This window comes from Cavia porcellus, unplaced genomic scaffold, assembly GCF_034190915.1.
Source record: "Cavia porcellus strain 051 isolate PalLab524CR breed Dunkin Hartley unplaced genomic scaffold, mCavPor4.1 scaffold_40, whole genome shotgun sequence".
NCBI classification, from domain to species: Eukaryota; Metazoa; Chordata; class Mammalia; order Rodentia; family Caviidae; genus Cavia; species Cavia porcellus.
Window position 1 is genome coordinate 4,923,020 of NW_026947523.1, and position 19,779 is coordinate 4,942,798.

The 19,779-nt window shown below is 50.3% G+C and overlaps 1 protein-coding gene across 1 annotated transcript in view; it reads left to right on the plus strand.

Annotated features, from left to right (window-relative positions):
- Positions 1–17,970, plus strand: part of Efcab6 (EF-hand calcium binding domain 6) — a 212,828-nt gene extending 194,858 nt beyond the window's left edge. The window contains exons 29-33 of the mRNA XM_013153159.3: positions 10,403–10,633; positions 12,135–12,285; positions 14,164–14,348; positions 16,862–17,011; positions 17,583–17,970. Coding sequence (XP_013008613.2) covers positions 10,403–10,633; positions 12,135–12,285; positions 14,164–14,348; positions 16,862–17,011; positions 17,583–17,705 — 840 coding nt within the window. The 3' untranslated portion in view covers positions 17,706–17,970. The remainder of the gene's footprint in view (positions 1–10,402; positions 10,634–12,134; positions 12,286–14,163; positions 14,349–16,861; positions 17,012–17,582) is intronic.
- The last annotated feature ends 1,809 nt before the right edge of the window (positions 17,971–19,779 follow it).

Here is a 19,779-nt window from a genome sequence, read left to right on the forward strand (position 1 = left end):
GAGTGGGGGCTGAGCCCAGAGCCTGGAGCAAGGCGGAGCAAAGCTCCAAACAGCGCTGAGCGCACTTGGGTTCTGGTGAAGACCCTTCTCCCCTTAGCTCCCCCATCCTGAGGGTGTTAACGTGTGCGACCTTCTGAAGGGGTCGATGTTTTCACTAAGAGATTTGTGGAAAGTCCCAGCTACGGTTCTATTGTGTCAATTTTTTGCAGGGGTTTTCAAATTAATTCTTTACAAATTAAAATTATTATTTCCTCCCAGTGAGTTTAACCTTTCAGCATGATTTAACTGCCTTCTTTAAACCTGGAAAAGAGTTTTTGGCTTAAAATACATTTTACCTGATATTATTAAAGCTACTAGTCTAGCTTTCTTATTTTGTGTTTCATTGGCATATCTCTTTCTAAATCTTTCTAAATCTTTGACCTTTCTGTGCCCTAAGTTCTTTGTAAATGTATTTTTTTTCTATCGGTACCGGGGATTGAACTCACAACTGGGTGCTTGCAAGGCAGGCACTTATGCAGCTGAACTAAATCCCCAGCCCCTGTAGATGTATATTAACAGCCTATCAGTAGATTATTTTTTAAAATCCAAGCTAATAATCTCTGCCTTGCATTTATAGGGATGTTTATCTGGTCCATTTATATTTATTGTGATTCCTCGTGTATATCTATTATCCAATATTGTTTTTTTTTTTTTTTTTTACTTAAGAGGAAAAAGAGAAAAACACAAAACAAAACAAAGCGGTGTAAGGGTACACATAATACAGAACTACAAAAAAAAAACATAACAGTAAGAAATCACCTGTTAATAGATTACATATTATCATCTTGAAAATAGTTGCTCAAATCACAGATTCAAGAATACAAGGTGGACATTCAAACAGGGAGACTGCAAACAGCTGTGTTCAATGATCCAAAAACATTGATATAGTCAGCTATTTAACACCCCTAAACACACTTGCTGTTATATCCGTTAGAGCTCTTTTTTTTTCCCTCTCTTTTTTACAACAAATTTTACACATTTGGATTTTATTACTCCTTAGTGCTTATTACTTTTTTGGGGGGGAGAGAATACAGTCAAATATGGCAAAACAAAGCTGTCAGTCAAAACTAAGGATAGACATAGCACATGGTGTAGAACAGAGCACAAGGTTATCAACAGTGGTTATTAACGTTGTCTCTTGTTTCCTTAAAAAGAATTGTCTATCTCATTAGATATTATAAAGTTGGACAAAACAGTAGAGAACAAGACCAATAAAACTTAGGCATTGTAAACATTACAGGACTTCCAAAGAAGACAATAGTCAAACCAGAATGGGCATCTTAGTGAATCTTATTGCCTTCAAAGTAGTTGCCTATATCCTCAAACTTGATACTATCATACAGAATGGAACAGAGTCTAATCAGTCAAAACAAGATCATGGGAGTATTACAGGACTTCAAAACAAGTTAATAGGAAATGAAAAAGAGTTACTATATATATATCCTAATTTTTTAAATTTTTTCCCCTTAAGTAAGACAAACATAAGAAATGACTAAATAATTTTTTTAAAAGAATAAGGGAAAGATTGAGATAAAACAGGACATAACAATATAACAATAGAGGTCAAAGCATGACTGTTTCAGCAACCTAGTACTTCACCACCATATAACCCGACTTAATAGTAGTTACCATAGTGTCTGTCTTTTTCCTTGAAATATTTGGATAAAACTTCATATACTCTAGCTTCAAATATTTCCGTATCAAGAAGCCCAGAATAAAGCCTTTCTAATTAATGAGTGAAAACTTTATAAGGCTTCAAGGCCACCTAATGGGGAATCATGATTACCACATATTTTTATATATTTGAATCATTACTTACATTAGGAAACTATTCGGTATTCACACATGCGAGATTGATTTATTTCACTTATGAGTATGGTCTCAAGCTGTGCCCATTTATTGATAAATATCTCAATGTGATCCTTCTTTATAGCTGAATAATACTCCATTGTATAGAAATACCACAACTTTTTTATCCATTCCTCAGTTGATGGACATTTGGGTTGTTTCCAAGATCTGGTGATTACAAATTGTGCTGCTATAAACATAGGTGCACATATATCCCTGTGGTATGATGCTTTCAGTTCTGGGAATATGCCCAGACGTGGAATAGCTGGAATAAATGGGATTTCCAATCCCAACTTTTTGAGAAATCTCCAGACAGATCTCCACAAAGGCTGTACCAGTCTACACTTCCACCAGCAGTGCAGGAGAGTTCCTTTTTCCCCACAGCCTCTCCAGCATTTGTTGTTGTTGGTTTTCTTGATCCTGGCCATTCTTTCAGGAGTGAGATGGTATCTCAGTGTGGTTTTAATTTGCATTTCTCTAATGACCAATGATGATGAGCATTTTTTCATGTATTTATTTGCCATTTGCATTTTTTCATCTGAGAATTGCGTATTCATCTCAGATGCCCATTTTTGGATTGGATCTTTGAATTTTGGAGGTCTGAGTTTCTTTAATTCTTTATATGTTTTAGACAAGAGTCCCTTGTCTGAGAGAGAGTTCACTAAAATCTTTTCCCAGTTTGTGGGTTTTCTTTTCACTATGCTGGAGATTTGTTTTGACATGCAGAAACTTTTTAATGAGAAATGGTCCCAGTTATTGATTCTGGGAAGTATTTCCTGTGCGGTTTGAGTCCTGTTCATGAATTCTCTACCTGTTCCTATGTCTCCAAGGTTTCTACCCAATTTGTCTTCCAATAGATTTAGCGTTTCTGTTTTAATATTCAGATCTTTGACCCATTTAGATTTTAACTTAGTACATGGTGATAGACATGGGTCTAGCTTTAGTTTTCGGCAAATGGAGAGCCAGTTTTTCCAGCACCATTTATTAAAGAGACTGTCGTTCTTCCAGTGAGCCTGCTTGGCTCCTTTATCAAAGATAAGGTGGTTGAGTGTGTTTGTAGTTGTGGTTGTATCTTCTAATCTATTCCATTGATCTTCGGTTCTGTTTTGATTCCAATACCATGTTGATTTTACTACTGTTGCTTTGTAGTATAACTTCAAGTCAGGGATTGTGATGCCTCCTGCTTTGTCTTTGCTGCTTAGAATTGCCTTTGCGATTCTAGGTCTCTTCTGGTTCCAGATGAAATTTAGGAGTGATTTCTCTAGATCTGTAAGGTATGTTGATGGTATTTCTATTGGGATTGCATTGAATCTGTATAACAGTTTTGGGAGAATGGCCATTTTCACAATGTTTGTTCTTCCTATCCATGAGCAAGGGATGTCTTTCCATTTTCTGAGATCATCTTCAATTTCCTTTTTCAGTGTATTATAATTTTCACTGTATAAGTCTTTCACTTCTTTCGTAAGAGTAATTCCTAAATATTTCATTTTTTTGGTTGCTAATGTGAATAGTCCAGTTTCTCTTGTTTCCCTCTCTGTGATTTTGTTGTTCGTGTATAGGAATGCTATTGATTTCTGAGTATTGATTTTGTATCCAGCCACATTACTGAATTTATTTATTGTATCTAAGAGTCTTTCAATGGAGTTTAGGGGGTCTTCTATGTAGAGTATCATGTCATCTGCAAACAATGATAATTTAACTTCTTCTTTTCCTATCTTTACCCCTTTTATTTCTCTTTCTTGCCTAATTGCTCTGGCTAATACTTCCAGTACTATATTAAATAGGAGTGGTGATGAAGGACATCCTTGCCTTGTGCCCGATTTTAAAGTAAAGGCTTTCAATTTTTGGCCATTTAGTATGATGCTGGCTGTTGGTTTGTCATAAATGGCCTTTATTATATTGAGGTAAAGACCATTTATTCCAATTTTCTGTAAAGTTCTTATCATGAATAAGTGTTGGACCTTATCGAAGGCTTTTTCTGCATCTATAGAAATGATCATGTGATTCTTATTTTTGGCTTTATTGATATGGTGGATTACATTTATTGATTTACATATGTTGAACCATCCTTGCATTCCTGGGATGAATCCTACTTGGTCATGGTGTATAATCTTCTTGATGATTTGCTGGATCCTATTTGCCAATATTTTATTGAGGACTTTTGCATCTGTGTTCATTAGGGAGATCGGTCTATAGTTCTCTTTTATAGTTGGGTCTTTCTCAGGTTTTGGTACTAGAGTAATATTTGCTTCCAGGAATGACTTAGGAAGGATTGCTTCCCTTTCAATTTCATTGAATAGTTTGAGGAGTGTCGGCATTAGGTCTTCTTTGTATTTCTTGTAGAATTCTGCAGTGAATCCATCTGGGCCTGGGCTCTTCTTGGTGGGTAAGGACTTAATTACATTTTCAATTTCATTAGCAGAGATTGGGTTATTCAACAGTTTTACATCCTCTTGATCTAGCTTTGGTACTTCATATGCTTCTAAGAATCTGTCTATTTCTTCTGTGTTATCAAACTTTTGAGAGTAGAGGTTTTCGAAATAGGTGTTGATGATCTTCTGTATTTCTCTTGGGTCTATAGTGATTTCTCCTTTTTCATTTCTTATTGCATGAATTTGAGCTTTTTCTTCCCTTTTTTAACTAAGGTTGGCTAGGGGCTTATCGATTTTATTTATTCTTTCAAAGAACCAACTCTTTGATTCATTGATTCTTTGGATTGTTTTCTTAGTCTCTACTGCATTGATTTCTGCTCTGATTTTTATAATTTCCTCTCTTCTTTTGGCTTTGGGCTTTACTTGCTCTTCTTTTTCTAGCTGTTTGAGGTGTAGCATCAAGTTATTTATTTGTATTCGTTCTGTTTTCCTGATGTGGGAACTCAGTGCAATAAATTTTCCTCTCAGGACAGCTTTCATTGCATCCCACAGATTCCGGTAAGTTGTATCTGCATTTTCATTTTCTTTTAGGTATTGTTTAATTTCTTCTGTGACCCACTGATTGCTCAAGAGTGTGTTATTCAGTTTCCATGTGTTTGCGGAATTTTTGCAGTATCTTTTATCATTAATTTCTAATTTCAGAGCGCTATGATCCGATAACATGCAAGGGATGATTTCAACTGTTTTGCATTTGCTTAAATATGTTCTGTGAGCTAATATATGGTCTATTTTAGAAAATGATCCATGTACTGCTGAGAAGAATGTGTATTCTGATGTTGTTGGGTGGAACATTCTGTATATGTCTATCAAACCCATTTGTTCACAGGTGTGATTTAGTTCTGTTATTTCTTTGCTCATTTTCTGTCTGGTTGATCTGTCCCTTGGTGTCAATGGCTTATTAAGGTCTCCTGTTACAATTGTGTTACTGATAATTTGAGTTTTCATTTCTGTTAATAATTGTTTTATATAACTGGGTGCTCTGGAGTTTGGTGCGTATATATATATATATATATATATTTTTTTTTTTTTTTTATTTAAGAGGGAAAAGAGAAAAACACAAAACAAAACAAAGCGGTGTAAGGGTACACATAATACAGAACTACAAAAAAAAAAACATAACAGTAAGAAATCACCTGTTAGTAGATTACATATTATCATCTTGAAAATAGTTGCTCAAATCACAGTATCAAAGAATACAAGGTGGACATTCAAACAGGGAGACTGCAAACAGCTGTGTTCAATGATCCAAAAACATTGATATAGTCAGCTATTTAACACCCCTAAACACACTTGCTGTTATATTCGTTAGAGCTCTTTTTCTTTTTTCTTTTTTTTTTCCCTCTCTTTTATAGACAATTCTTTTTAAGGTGCGTATATATTTAAGATAGTTATCTCTTCCTCTTGGAGTTTTCCCCTTACGAGTATGTAGTGACTTTCTTTGTCCTTTATGGTCATTGTTGGTTTAAAGTTCACGTTGTCTGCAAACAGAATGGCTACTCCTGCCTTTTTTTGGATTCCTGCTGCATGAAGAATTGTTTTCCATCCTTTGACTTTCAGTCTGTGAGTATCCTTCTGGGTTAGATGGGTTTCCTGTAAACAGCATATGGTTGGATTTTGTTTCTTGATCCATTCTGCTAGTCTGTTTCTTTTGATTGGTGCATTGAGACCATTTACATTAATGGTTATTACTGTTAAATGCTGGTTAATTGTAGGAATGTTATCTCTCTGCTGTTGCATCTTTATCTTTCTGTTCTGTTTAATTATTTGCTTTGCTTAGTGGTTTTTTCCTTTGTGTATCTAAACTGTTTTTCAATATTTTTTGCAGGGTTGGTTTGGTGTTCATGAAGTTCTTCAGCTGTTCTTTGTCATGGAAGTATCGTATTTCACCATCTATTTTGAATGATAGTTTTGCAGGATATATCAGTCTTGGTTGGAAATCATTTTGCTTTAGGATGTGGAATATTTCACTCCATGTTCTTCTTGACTTTATCGTTTGTGCTGAGAAGTCTGCTGTGATTCTGATAGGTTTTCCTTTATAGGTGATCTGTCTTTTCTCTCTGACAGCTTTTAGTAATCTATTCTTGTGTTGGATTTCTGGGATGGTGATTATTATATGTCTGGGTGTAGTTTTATTTTGGTTATGACTATTTGGAGTTCTATATGCTTCACTGATCCTGATGTCAGTTTCTGATCTCATGCTTGGGAAATTTTCAGCTATTACTTCTCTAAATATCCTCCTGACATCCTTCATGTTGTCTCCCTCTCTTTCATTAATCCCTATCATTCTTATGTTATTCTTCTTTGCATCATCTTGCATTTGTTGAATTGTTGTTTCCTGATTCCTTGTTATTTTTAAAAGATCTTTCCTTTCCTGTTCACTAGCTGCAATCCTGTCTTCAAGGTCTGAAATTCTATCTTCACTTTCATTAAGGCGGTTTTTACAACTTTCAGTGGAGTTTTTTTATTTCCTGTATATCTCTGTGCATCTGCATTATGTATTCTGTTTGTTTCTTATATTGCTCGTCTAGGGATTCTATCTTTTTGTTTAGTTCCTCCAATTTTTTATCTGTGTTTTCTTTAGATATATTTAGAATCTCTTTCATTTCTTTTATCATTTCTTCTTTTATCTGGGAGATTATTTCGAGTTTGAATTTCTTTAAAGCTTCCTGGAGTTGCTTGTCAATTTCAGTAGCTATTGTGTCCGATATATGAGGTGGATGGGATATATTTTCTTCTATATACATCGCTCCTAGGGTTTCCTGAGATGGGCTGGAGGTTTGAGGTTGTAATTTGGTCTTTCGTTTTGTCATTTTCCTATATTTCTGTGTTTCAAGTGTTATTTGAAAGCTTCCTCAGGATCTGTTGAAAATCCCCTTCTATGTTTGCAGCTACTGAGACTCTGGCACCACGCTACCCCAAGCCATTGGGCCTACAGAACCAATGGCCCTCCTCTGCCTGCTCAGAACTCCGCAGTTCCAGACAAGCTGAGCCTCAGGGACACTGTGCGCCCACCTGCCCCTTGGAAGCTCCACAGTTCTTCAATCGCAGCCGGGTTAGGGTACTCACCACAGGCCTTGGTGCCTCAGGAACCTGTGGTCCCTCCCTGCTTGCATAGATATCCACAGCCCCCACCCCAGATCCGCCCAGCTCCTCCTCTGTACACCGATGGCTAGGCGTGGCCGCAAAACAGGCTGGGCTCCGCTGATAGTGTGGGCCTGCCCACCCGTCGGGAGCTCAGCAGTTCTCCAAGTGCAACAGGAATGGGGAGGCTGATGTGGAAGCCTCAAACCCACCTCTCCCCTTCACTGCACCTGGAAGCTTGGGGGGACTCCAACAGTCTGGGCGGAGATATCCAGAGTCCTCCAGACACGCAGAGAGGCCGATGCAGCACCCCAGATCCGCCCAGCTCCTCCTCTGCACACCGATGGCCAGGTGCCTATTATCCAATATTGTGCTAATACTACCTAATACTCATGTTTTATATTCTTTACCATCTTTTTCTTTTGGATTGAGCTTATTGTTTTTCTAACCTTCTAAGTTCTATAAGTTATATATCTAATTTTGTTCTTTTAACCAGTAAGTGGCCATTGCCCTTAAATTTTTGCCAAGTGTTATAAAATAAAATCCAATGTAAAGCATCCCCTTTGTCCTCGGCCCCCAAGGTTATTAAGTTGTTGTGATTCTCCTTGGGCTTCGTGTTACTATTTATTTAATATTTTAGATGCATCTTATCATTTTTCTGTATAAATTAAACCTTAGAGTGGTTTGCTCTATAAAGTTGGTGCTTTTTTAGTGTTACCTTCTTTGCTACTTACACTGTAGACCTTTCTTCTGGGACCGTTTTCTTCGTGAAGTAACCTTTTGTTCATGATCTACTGATCTGTAAATATCTATAACTATATGTCTCACATGAGAGAGATGGGGAAAGGATGGCGGGAAGGAGAGGAGAGACACATGTAGATCAAGCTGTCCTTGAACTCACTGTGTAGCCCCGGCTGGCCTCAGCCTCCGGAGTGGTGGGTTACAGGCCTGTTCCATCACACTCAGCTGTTTTGCCATATTTTAAAGGAAATGTTTTGGTGCGAGGAGTGGTAAGTTGATAGTAATTTCCTCCTAACGGTTTAAACAACAGTAGTCTGCCGTAGCTTGTGCTGCTGTCGCTATCAGGTGATGTCCTGTGAGACACCCGGGAGTCAGAACTCCAGGACGGGGCCAGCTGGCTCTCAGGTGATTCCAGCGTGTGTTACGTATGATCGTCTGTTCTCTAGCAGCCAGTATCTGAAGTCGAAATCTGCCTTAGCTTGTTGGGCCGGCTCCCCTTCCTGGTGACTGCTTCTGCATGTTTTCGGTGGCTTTCATCACGAGCTGCTCCTTGGTTGAATTTAACCCAAGGGAATTCTGTGGGACATCATCTACTGTCCCGGGGCTATTGTGTTCCGTCACAGAGTCGCCAGGTGGGCTCAGAGCAGAAGAGAATCACAGAGGGTCATCGCTGGGATCTCAGCTGTGTTAGAGAGGCTTGAGGGTGGGGAGCTGGGGGAGGAGTATGGATGGCCCCAGGCGGGGGAGAGGAGTCCAGAGAGAGGATGGTTGGCGGTTGGCGGCTGAGGTTGCAGGGAGGGACGCACTGGTGAGGGTTGGAACCCAGGGTCTCTGAGAAGCAGTGAGGGTCCAGGCTCTGTTGGTGGGGTGGGGGGCTTCCTTGGCCTGTGATGGGGTGAGGACTCCTGGTCACTCAGCTCCAAAGCAGGAGCAGCACCTGGGCGGGAGACAGTGCTCCCACGGCAGGCAGTGACCGCACTGGACAGGCGCTGGGAAGCTCTGGGCCTCGGGAGTCCCAGCCAGCTGCCAGCAGCCTTAGATGAGGACCGCTCAGCAGAGCCCAGGGAGGACCATTTGGTATGAGAAGCCGAGACTCCGTGCGTTTCATTGTTACCTTTCTGATAGAATTGTTGCATTTCAGCGTAGTTTTTATTTTCCTGTAATTTCTAGAGCTGTGCAAACACACTCCATCCCTCCTAACCCAGGCTTCTGAATTCGCTCTAAGGCCCCACGGCAGACCTCTCTGCCCAAGTGTGCTTGTCGTGGTGGCCGTGGCCCGTAAGTCCCAGAGCTGGGATCATCTGTCCGGGGACCCACAGGCGGCGACGGGCAGCTCGAGGCTGGTGTGGAGGCTTCATGTGCATGTAACCTGAGTGCAAAACTCAGCGGAGGCCTCGAGCAAACTCGGTTTCTGGCATAGCCTTGGGCTGGGGCTGGGACTGGGGTGCAGGACAGAGAGGAAAAGGGGAGTCTGGGCCCCGTCTGCCATCTCTCCTCTCCTCCCCTGTCTCCCTGGCTGCTTCACACTCAGCCCTTGCTGAAGCTTCAGGCTCCGTCAGGTTCTAGCGCTGTGCACAAAATCAAATTGGAAGCAGGTTCCCACGCCTCCCGGCTCCCCCGGAGCCCCCCAGCTTGTGAGAAATGGCTCATGCAGGACGCCTGGCGCTCTCCGGGTGCCGCGTGTGGTCCCGATTCGCTCTGTGGTGTCGCTAGCAACAACACAAAGCCATAAACTTCTCTCCGGATTTCCAGACGCTCGCTCTTTTCATCTTGCGAGCAGACATTTGGCCCCGAGGGTGGAGTAAATTGTGGATGCAAATTTGGTGGCTGAGGCAGCGTCACCATCACCGATGAGCTGTGTGCAGGAGTCGGGTGGAGGGGAAGGAGGAGAAATGATCCAGACCCGGCTTCCCGGGACCAAGGTGGGCCAGGGCTGGGATTTGCATTTTCTCCTAAAATGTTTTCATACACTGCGGCTCAGTCACTGTGACTAATCACAAGATTTAATGGCCTTAAACGGCTCACTAAAGGCCCAATTCAATTAAAAAATGTCCTGCAGAAGCCATGAATAATCCTCTTGTCTCCGCTCTCCCAGCCTTTCACAGGCTTCCACCAAGCACAGCCAAACGGGCTCCCCCCCACCCCCATTTTCTTTTGCATTGCCAGGCCTCAGCCCTGTGCTACCCTGACCCCGCCGCGCAGGTGGGGCTCCGGGATTCCTGCCGTCCACGCTGACCCACGCTGCCCTCTGCTTCCTCCAGTTTGACAGGCTGTGGGGCGAGATGCCAGTGACCGCCAGGGGCAGGCTGAAGTACCAGGAATTCCTGAGCAGGTTCGGCGTGGAGCAGGTGGCCTCGCCGCCGGCCACGGGGGACTCGGTGCAGGCCCAGAAGGGCAGCAGTGTCCCCCAGGTCTCCAACAGAACCCAATCTGCCATCTCCTCACCCACGCGTGACCTGAGGGCCGAGTTGAAGTCACGGAGTCACCCCTGTGTGAGTGCCACCCTGACAAGCGCCCCACGCCACCTCACACTAGATCCACAAACCTCCCGGAGCCCAGCCCAGCCGAGCTGTCGGGGGCCTTGGGGCTGCTGGGGAAGGGCGGAGGGGGTTGGAAGGGAAGGAAAAGCGGGAGGAGCGGAGGGCGGGCGGCACCTGTGGCGAGGAGACACCTGGGGGTGGCACACAGGTGCACTCCTGCCCTTCCCGCAGGTGGCGCAGTCTGGTAAATGAACCCCTGTGTTCCCGTCGGGGTGGAACCCAGAACCCGGGCTGCACAGCGCCCAGCCTGGGAGGGAGCAGAGGGAGGTGCCCAGATGGGCATGGGAGCTTTCTCCTGTGCGCAGAGTGTGTGTCCAGGGAAGGAAGAGGGGAGGAGGTGTCCCCCAGCATACAGCCCCGGGTGTGACCCCCCAGAGAGAGGACAGGTCACTCGTGCATTCTTGCAGTGCACAATGACTGCCACGTGGCAGGTGCCCCTGCAGGTCCCACGACAGAGGCCCTGGTGCATGGGGCTGCGCTGTCACAGGACAGGGTGGGCGGGAGCGTGAGTCATCACCAGTAAGTCCAGAACAGAAGTGAAGCAGAATGGGGGTCAGGAGCACCCCACAGTGTCCCCGCCCTGACCCTTGGAATCTATGCCTGATAGTGGCATCAACTGCAGATGGAACTAGCTGCTGCCGGCTGCTGCGGATAGGGACTGTCCAGCAGGACACGGCCGGCTCCGGCCATCGCAAGAGGCCCTCTTGGGAGGGAGTCGGGCCAGAGGCAGGACTTGGGGAGGCCCAGCTGGGCCGCTGGCCTTGGTGACAGCCGGGCCACCAGGCATGCAGTGTGGGAAGCCAGAGAGGAGCCCGGATCATGGACAGAAGATGAGAAAATCTGGCATAAGACCTTTCCTCAAGTGAACACTGCACCAACACACACACATCAAACACACGGCACACACCACACACAATGCAAACACATACCACACACCGTACACACCACACACTACAAACACCACACATACCACACATATCACACACCACACACACCACACACTACAAACACCACACCACACACAACACACACCACACATACCGCACATATCACACACCACACACCCCACACATATCACATACCATGCAACACACACTGCACACACACAACACAAAGCCACCACACACACCACACACATCACACACCGCACACACCACACAACACACACACCGAACACACACACAGCACACACACACAGTGACAAACACAGCCCACACCACCAGCATGCTTCGACTGTGGCTACTCATTGATTTCCAAAACTGTCTGGGCAGTTAGGATTTGTCCCCCAACACCGATGGAAAGCAAAGCTAAGTTGCACGAGTCTGTCCCTGCTGTTCCGTCCTACCTGTGAGCTGACACGGCTGTAGCCCTGTGACCCCGCCCCGTGTCCTGTCTGCACCTTTGCCTTTGGGCCGCCTGGAACCCGCACTGAGTGGACCTCTCTGCCCCGCAGACCCCGGCAGGTGACCTGCCGCTGCAGAACTGCGAGCCGGTGGAGAGCCGGCTCCGGAAGCAGGTCCAGGGCTGCTGGCGGGCGCTGCTGAAGGACTGCAAGGAGAAGGACCTGGCGAGGCTGGGCACCATCGCCGCGCCCGACTTCCTGGGTGCGTGTGGCCATCCCATCACCCAGCTGGCAGAGGCCTCCCGCCAGGCCCAGCCCACACTGGGGTGGAGGCAAGGGCATGGGAGATGAGGGCACCTTTCACAGTGCCCTGGGACGGGGAGCGGGCTGTGACACCCCCGGGCACAATCTACATCCCACTGGCTCTCAGTACTGGACACCAGGTCACTGTGCTCGCTGGGAGAACGCAAGTGTCCCCAGACTGGGACAGTGGAGAGGGGAGGGGGCAAGGCAGAAGGGGGCAGGTGGCCGGTGGGGACACTCCCGGGGCTGCACCCACATGGCCCCATCTTCTGTTTTCTTGTTTTGATCGCTTGGCCAAGCTTTGCAAAGGCAACCGGTGGGATGTATACTCAGTGTCATGGGCCATCTTACATTTCGTCAACACAGACTGAGCCCCAGCTTTTCTCTGGGCCCCTCCAACACCGACAGAGATGCCTTCATCCCGACTTTCACGGTCAAAAAGGCACAAGCAAAACAGGCTGTAAAATCTTTTTGGTTTTTTTTGGTCTTTTGAGACAGGGTCTCTCTCTGCAGTTCAGGCTGGCCTTGAGCTCACTTTCTAGCCCAGGCTGGTCTCGAACTCACAGCGATCCTCCTGCCTCAGCCTCCCAAGTGCTGGGATCACAAAGCATGTCATACCACGCCCAGTTTGCAAGCCCTTTAACAGCTCCTATAAGAATGCTTAAAAATTAAATCTAAAAACATGGATTCAGTAACAACTAAAGAGTGTCACACAGGCCGCATTCTGGCTGGAAGCTGGCTGAGCCGTGGCGGTTTCGAGGCACACTGCGTGCAGCTCGATGGACCTTCGCTCCTGGGTCTGCTCGGGTGATCCTTGCTGTCTTCCTCCTGCTCACCCGCCATCGTGTGACTCACTCGCCCTTTATGCTCAGCCCTCGTTAGGGCGTGCAGAATTCAGCACTAGGGAGGAGCTGCACATTTCCAAGCACCCTGTTTTGCAGCCTGCAGAGGGGTGTGCTGGAAGGAGGTCCCTGGGCTCCGTGGGCCCCTGCTGCCCCGCGGCGTGATCTCCCACCCCCAAGCGCACACACAGAGACACCCAGCCTTTGCCCCATGCCCGCTTCCTTCTCAGCCTCTGCCGCTAGCACAGCCCCGCCGCCCGGCCTTGACCTGTCCTGGGATGAGGCTGAGTGGACGGCTGTCTGCTGTGTCACAGTCTTGTCCTACCCGAGTGTCTCTCCAGCACCGTCTGTGTGACTGGGAAGGGAACTGCACACAGACATGGGGGCACGAGGGGGTGGAGGAGGGCAACGCCAATGCCCAGCATTAAGATGTGCTCACTCCAGGTGGCCTCAGCGTGACCCCCATCAGAAAGCCGGGCTCAGACCTGGACACAGAAGTCCACTCAGAGTCCCCGTGCTCCAGGGCGGCTGTCATAGACCACAGATGTCACCAGACCTGAAACACTTGTCAGTGCTCACAGCCAGTGACTCTCCCCTACACAGAGGGCAGTCTGTGGTCAGGAGGCCTGAACACTGTCCCTACCGCCTGGAGCCCAGCCGCCCCAGCCCCTGTACCCGTGGGCCCAGGCCCTGTCCTCTGGGAACAGTCCCTCCCCCTCTCACCCTGGCTCCTGCCAGGCTCCGCCCTCGCACAAGGACCATAGCTCTGGTGACCAGGACAGCAGGTTACCCAGATAGTGCAGGCCAGCAGGACACAGGGGCCCCTTCCTGCAACAGTTGGCTGTGTCTATTCCCACACGTGGCTGTGCGTCCTTCCAGCCACCCCGAGCTCTGCACGCAGGGCCCACAGCGGAGCAAGTGAACACAAGGACAGAGGAGAGAGGGAGAGGGAGAGGGAGGGTACGAGCTGCGCCCACCACCCCTCTCGCCCGCAGCTCTGGTGCAGCAGTTCCGCCTGGACCTGAGCAAGGAGGAGAGCCAGCAGCTGCTCACCAAGTACGACCTGAAGAACAACGGCACGTTCGCCTACTGCGACTTCATCCAGAACTGCGTGCTCCTGCTCAGGGCCACGGAGACCTCGCTGATGCGGCGCCTGAAGATCCAGAACACTCACAAGATGGTAGGCAGCGCCCGGGGTGGCCCCGGCTTGTCACCCCAGCGTGTCCCTGTATCCCCGCCCCGCTGCCTGTCCCCTGTTCCTCCCCACCTGCAGGCAGGGAAGGCGGCCCCAGCCCGCGGGGTCTGCATGTCTTGGCTGGCACCTGGGCCAAGGGTGGTGAACGAGTCTCCACCTGGCTCTGGGGACACTAAAGACACCTCGGAAATGTACTTTCTAGGGCCAGAGATGTAGCTCAGTGACACAGCACCTGACTGGCGAGCACAAGGTCCTGAGTCCGATTCCCAGTGTCAAAAAAAAAAAAAAAAAAGAAACTGAACTTTCTTGGGCATAGGTTAGAGATTTCCTGTGTCCCCCTGGGAGCCCTGTGGGTCTGGGGACACCTATTTCCAGCAGCTCTTCCAGAGCAGCAAAATCATCAGAGTGACAGGACCTGCGAGTTAACACAGGAGGCAAAACGGGCATGTGAGTGGGTGGGGGTCCCGGCAGACTTACACACTTTGAACTTAGACACAAATCCTGCATGCGCCGGTTGACCAGACGGGCAGGAGACCAGGTTGCAGTGTGGGTGGGGCCGGATCCCTGTCCCTTCGGAGAGGAGCCGGGATCTAAAGATTTGGGGGGGGGGCATCAAGGTTCATGGCTTTTCTGGAACCGGCTTTGAGTCTCAGTCATGTCTAACTGTGTCATCGAGCTCCACACCCCAAGTCTCTCCAGAATATGGGTTCAAGGCAGCCCTGAGCTACACAGGGAACTCACAGCCAGCCTGAACTAATAGCGAAACCAGGGCTCAAAAGCAAAACAAGGGGCTGGGGATTTAGCTCAGTGGCATAAGCGCCTGCCTTGCGAGGAGGCGGTCATGAGTTCGATCCCTGGTACTGATAAAAAGGAAAAAAGACCAAAAAAAAAGCAAAACAAGCCAGGCGTGGGGACGCACACCTGTGATCTTAGCGCTTGGGAGGCTGAGGCAGGAAGATCACCACGCAAATTCAAGGCCAGTCTGGGCTCCAAGTGAATTCAAGGCCAGCCTGAACTGCTTAGTGAAACCCTATCTCAAAAATAAAACTAGAGAAAAAAAACAGAACACAAAAACGTAATGTCAGAAAACAGGTTTAAAGCTCTTCTATGTCTGCAACATTGAACCAAATTGCATCAAGCACCAAGGCAACAAATTCAGGGACCGCACAGGGCCAACTGCAGCCTCGGTGGGGCAGAGGTGTAGGCCCTGAGAGCAGAGGTGTAGGCCCTGGGGGCAGAGGCGTAGGCCCCGGGGGGGCAGAGGCGTAGGGGGGGGCAGAGGCGTAGGCCCCGGGGGACAGAGGCGTAGGCCCTGGGGGGTTTGTGCACAGGTTCATCCCGAAAGCAGGTCAGCAGAACAGACGTGGGCACAGAGGCCTTCCACACTGCTGGTCTGTAACACGAGTGAGGTCAGGAAGTGTCCTCACCGGCTCTCTTCCCGCATAGCCAGGAGCTGATGGCAGAGGCCTGTTCACAGAGTCCTGGAGGCGTGGTAGACTCGAGGGTGCTCAGGCTGGCTGGGTTCTCCCAGGAGCTGGGAAGACGCTGCCCTCGCTCGACAGGGGGCCTGGAACATGGCGGGAGAGACTCTGGCCGTGTAGCCCTTCTGCCCGGCCTCCCAGGAGAGAGCCCCCGTGGCTCTAGTCACGGCCCCTGTCCCTCGGGAGCTGCTGAGACCTCCACTGCGTGAGTGTGGCACTCAGGCCACAAGTTCTCCTGCCGAGGAGCTAAAGGGGGTTGTCGTTTGGCTGTTTGGGACTTTGCTGTCCGACCTTCACCCCTTTGGGGACACAGCTCAGGCACTGCCATTTCCTGCAGTGCTGGGGTCACCTCGGAGGACTCAGGCCGGCCTGGCAGCCCCAGACAGTGGTGGGGGCTGTACAGCCTGTGGACCCCCGTGGGGCAGGTCAGCAGCTCACAAAGCCCTGGGGGCCCGGGGAGTTTCCGTCACAAGTACTGACCGTCAGAAGGGAAAGCTGATTTCATGAAGCACCCCTTTAAAATGAAACTTCCCCAAAACGCGTCACGGGTCTGCCTGTGGCTCACCTTCCCAATGTTCGGACCTGTGTTGGGGCTGAAGGATCCTGTCTTCCCTCTAAAGCACCTAAATGAAATAATCACAGTGCAGTCTAATCACGGGATATAATTACAGCCTTGGCAACTTTTTTTTAACCACTCTCTGTTATAACAACCTGCTCAAAGCACCAGCCTGGGGTTTCTCTCTCCCCATCAGACTGCTGTGACCTTGGCTGGTGTCCGCCCAGCCCTCGCCCTCAGAGCCTGGAAGGGGGACCTGGCCTGCTGTGTCCTGGGGTCACAGCCGGCTGGAATCACGTCCCCCAGGCCTGTTTCTGCAGTCTGTGACCCCTCCTTCCGGAAGCAGTGTGCAGGCTCCCTGCACAGAGGGAAGGACCCTGTGAGTGCCGGAGGTCACAGCCCTCCCCGCCGCCCCGTGCCCACCTCCCCGCCCAGGCTCCTTCCTCCCACTCTGTCTCTAGAAAGAGGCCGGGGCCGAGTCATGCTCCTTCTACGCGGCTCTGCTGCGCATCCAGCCCAAGATCCTGCACTGCTGGAGACCCATGCGGCGCATGTTCAAAGCCTACGACCAGGGCGGGACGGGGATCCTGAGCGCGGATGACTTCAGGAAGGTGAGTCCCTGGGGAGGGGGACCCCGCACCCCGCTTAGAGCCCCTGCCAGCCCGGCTTCACCGGAGGCCCTTGCTGGCAGCCACTGCTCGGCCCAGAACCCTGGCCAGCCTGGACCCGGTCCCTAGCCCCATCTAAGCCTCAGCCCCGGCCTCACTGCAAACCGGAAGGGCGCCTCGGTGGCCCTGCTGCAGGCACAGTAGCCTCCCCACAGAGCCAGCACAGAGCCTGGCCCCGGCCCACAGCGGTACTGATCCACCCGGCATAGGCCAACAGCCCAGGCCAGGCCCTGGGTGGCCGAGGCCCGGGTCAGCTGTCCCAATGCAAAGGCTGGTCCCTCTCAAGGCGTCTTTTGGCCTTTGCTTCCCGACCATGGGAAATGGGCAGGGCTGCCTCGGCTGCTCCTGCCAGGGGACAGAGGAGAGCAGGACGCGCTGGGGCCACGGGCTGCAAGGCCCACAGAGAGCTTCGTGACTCTGGGAGCCACAGGCTGGCACCTGGTGGCTGCGGGGGCTGGGGAGAGGCAGGCACAGTCTCGGCCGACCCGGGAGCCGCAGGTGCCCTCGTCCCCAGGTGCTGAGGCAGTTCAGCATCAACCTGTCGGAGGAGGAGTTCTTCCACCTGCTTGAGTACTACGACAAGACCCTGTCCTCCAAGGTCTCCTACAACGACTTCCTGCGGGCCTTCCTGCAGTAGGCATGGCACGCGCGCCCAGAAACAGGCCAGGCCACGTCTGTCTCTGCCACCGACAGAGTCACAGAACCGAGGGGCCTCGAGTGTCCCAGCGTGGCTGCAGATGCGGACGCTGGCCTACAAGGCTGGACTCCCCTCACCACTGCCACAGGGTGGCCCTGCTGGGCCTCCGCAGCCTCGTCAGTTTGAGCAAATAAAATGTGTTTGGCAGGGATGAGCCTTGACACCTTGAAAGAACCACTAATGATAAAATACTTAAGAGCTTGGATTTCCGGGTAATGTGTTCCTGGTTGCCTACCGGCCCCTGTTGTGTCCCAGCCCTGTTATCCAGGGCTCTCACCTCCTTTACCCACCTGTGTCCCTGTCCTGGAGCACAGGACAGACATCTGCGGCTACTGGGGATGGACAGTGGCTGTCCCTGTCCCTGCTCAGAGCCACTGGCCAGCCTGACCCTGGAAGAACATCTCACACCCACGCCAGAGGAGCCAGGCTCTGGGCTCTGCCATCCCGAGGCCACCGAGAGGGACCCATCCTCTGAATGCCGAGGTCTGGCCCCAGCTGCTGCTCCATCCACTCATCCGGCTCCTTGGGCAGCAGTGGGGCTGGGGAGTCCTCCGGGTTTCACCCCTGCTGTCTCCAAGATACGCAGGGGCACCTGCATTCTTTGTAGTCCTGGAGATTTGTTTCTAATGAAGTCGTGTGGAACCAAGGCCCTGCCTCATGACATTTCGGTCACCACATCTGCCACCAATATAGGTCGGGCATGGTATCTCCCTGGAGACCAGCGGGCCCGAGCCACTGCCTGCCACCAGAGGGCAGGTTCTTGGGGCCCAGACCAGCCAGCAGGTCTGGCTTGGGCTCCCCTAGAGCCTCATTCCCTCCCCTTTCCCTGCTCCTGCTCCCGTGGGCACAGCCACGGCCACTCACGGCCACTCATCAATGCAGGAGCCCAGCAGCCAGCCAGAGATGACATGAGCTCTTGGGATGCCAGGGGGCCAGGTGTCCCCTCCTGCGGGTGCCCTGGGCACCAGGCCCTGCCAGCCGCTCCAGCCTACTCAGGGCTTTGGGTCCTGGAAAACATGGGGTATGCTGGGAGGAGGTACCTGGTTCCACAGGCAGAGACACCTTGCACTGCAGTGTTGCTCTGTGTGACGAGCAGGTCTCTGCCCTCCTGTTCCTCACATCCTCGTACATGGCAGGGTCACCCTGTGTCACCTGGCAACGTCACCAGACTGGGGTGTGAGGCTGAGAGTCTCTGCAGCCCTTTGAGGCTGGGGTAACAGCAGATGCCATGGCTCGGATGAGGGTCCCCCAGAGCCAGATGCCAAAGGCTTGGTCTCCAGCCCATGACACTGCTGGAGGGTGCTGGGGACCTTAGGCTCTGAGGCATGGGGGAAGAGGTAAAAACATGGGGACACCTCCAGGGGGACAGGCTTGGGGTCCTCCCACAAGCTCAGTGGCAGCCGTGTCACCAAGTAGTTAGCAGCCTCATCCCCTGCCCTCTCCACAGGGACACTGGCCCAGGCTCCAGCTGCAGGGCAAGGACACTGAGCTTCCCTTGCCACCCCACGTCCCCCACGGGAAGGGCGCTGGTCTGGCTGGGCACAACCTCAGGTCCCTTTCTCAGAAGGAGCAACCGGGCCCTGCGGGCAGTGTCAGCCAGGAAGGGAACAGCTGTGCTGTCAGGGGCTCCTCTCTGGGCTGACCCCTGGTGCTGACTCCTGTGAGCAGGGATGGCCATGGGCTCAGACCCACTGACCCCTGGCTGCAGCTCCTGCTCCTGGAAAAGTGCATTCCAGACCTCTCCATGCATGCTGGTGCGACCTCTCTAACCAGCTCGAACTGCAGTCGTGCCTATGAGAAGATCAGAGGACAGTGGACTCACAGTGAGCTGTGACACCTGCCAACTGTTCTTGCAAGCCCAGAAATAGGCCGTTTATTGCCAGGTTTGCAGAAGATGGATGTGTGTTCCTAACCCATCCAGTGCCTGCTGCAGTGGACGATGGGGTGCTGAGGGGCGAGGGGCAGGCCCCCACTCTGCTGCGGGGCTTCCCCTTCCCACAGATGCACACCTGCT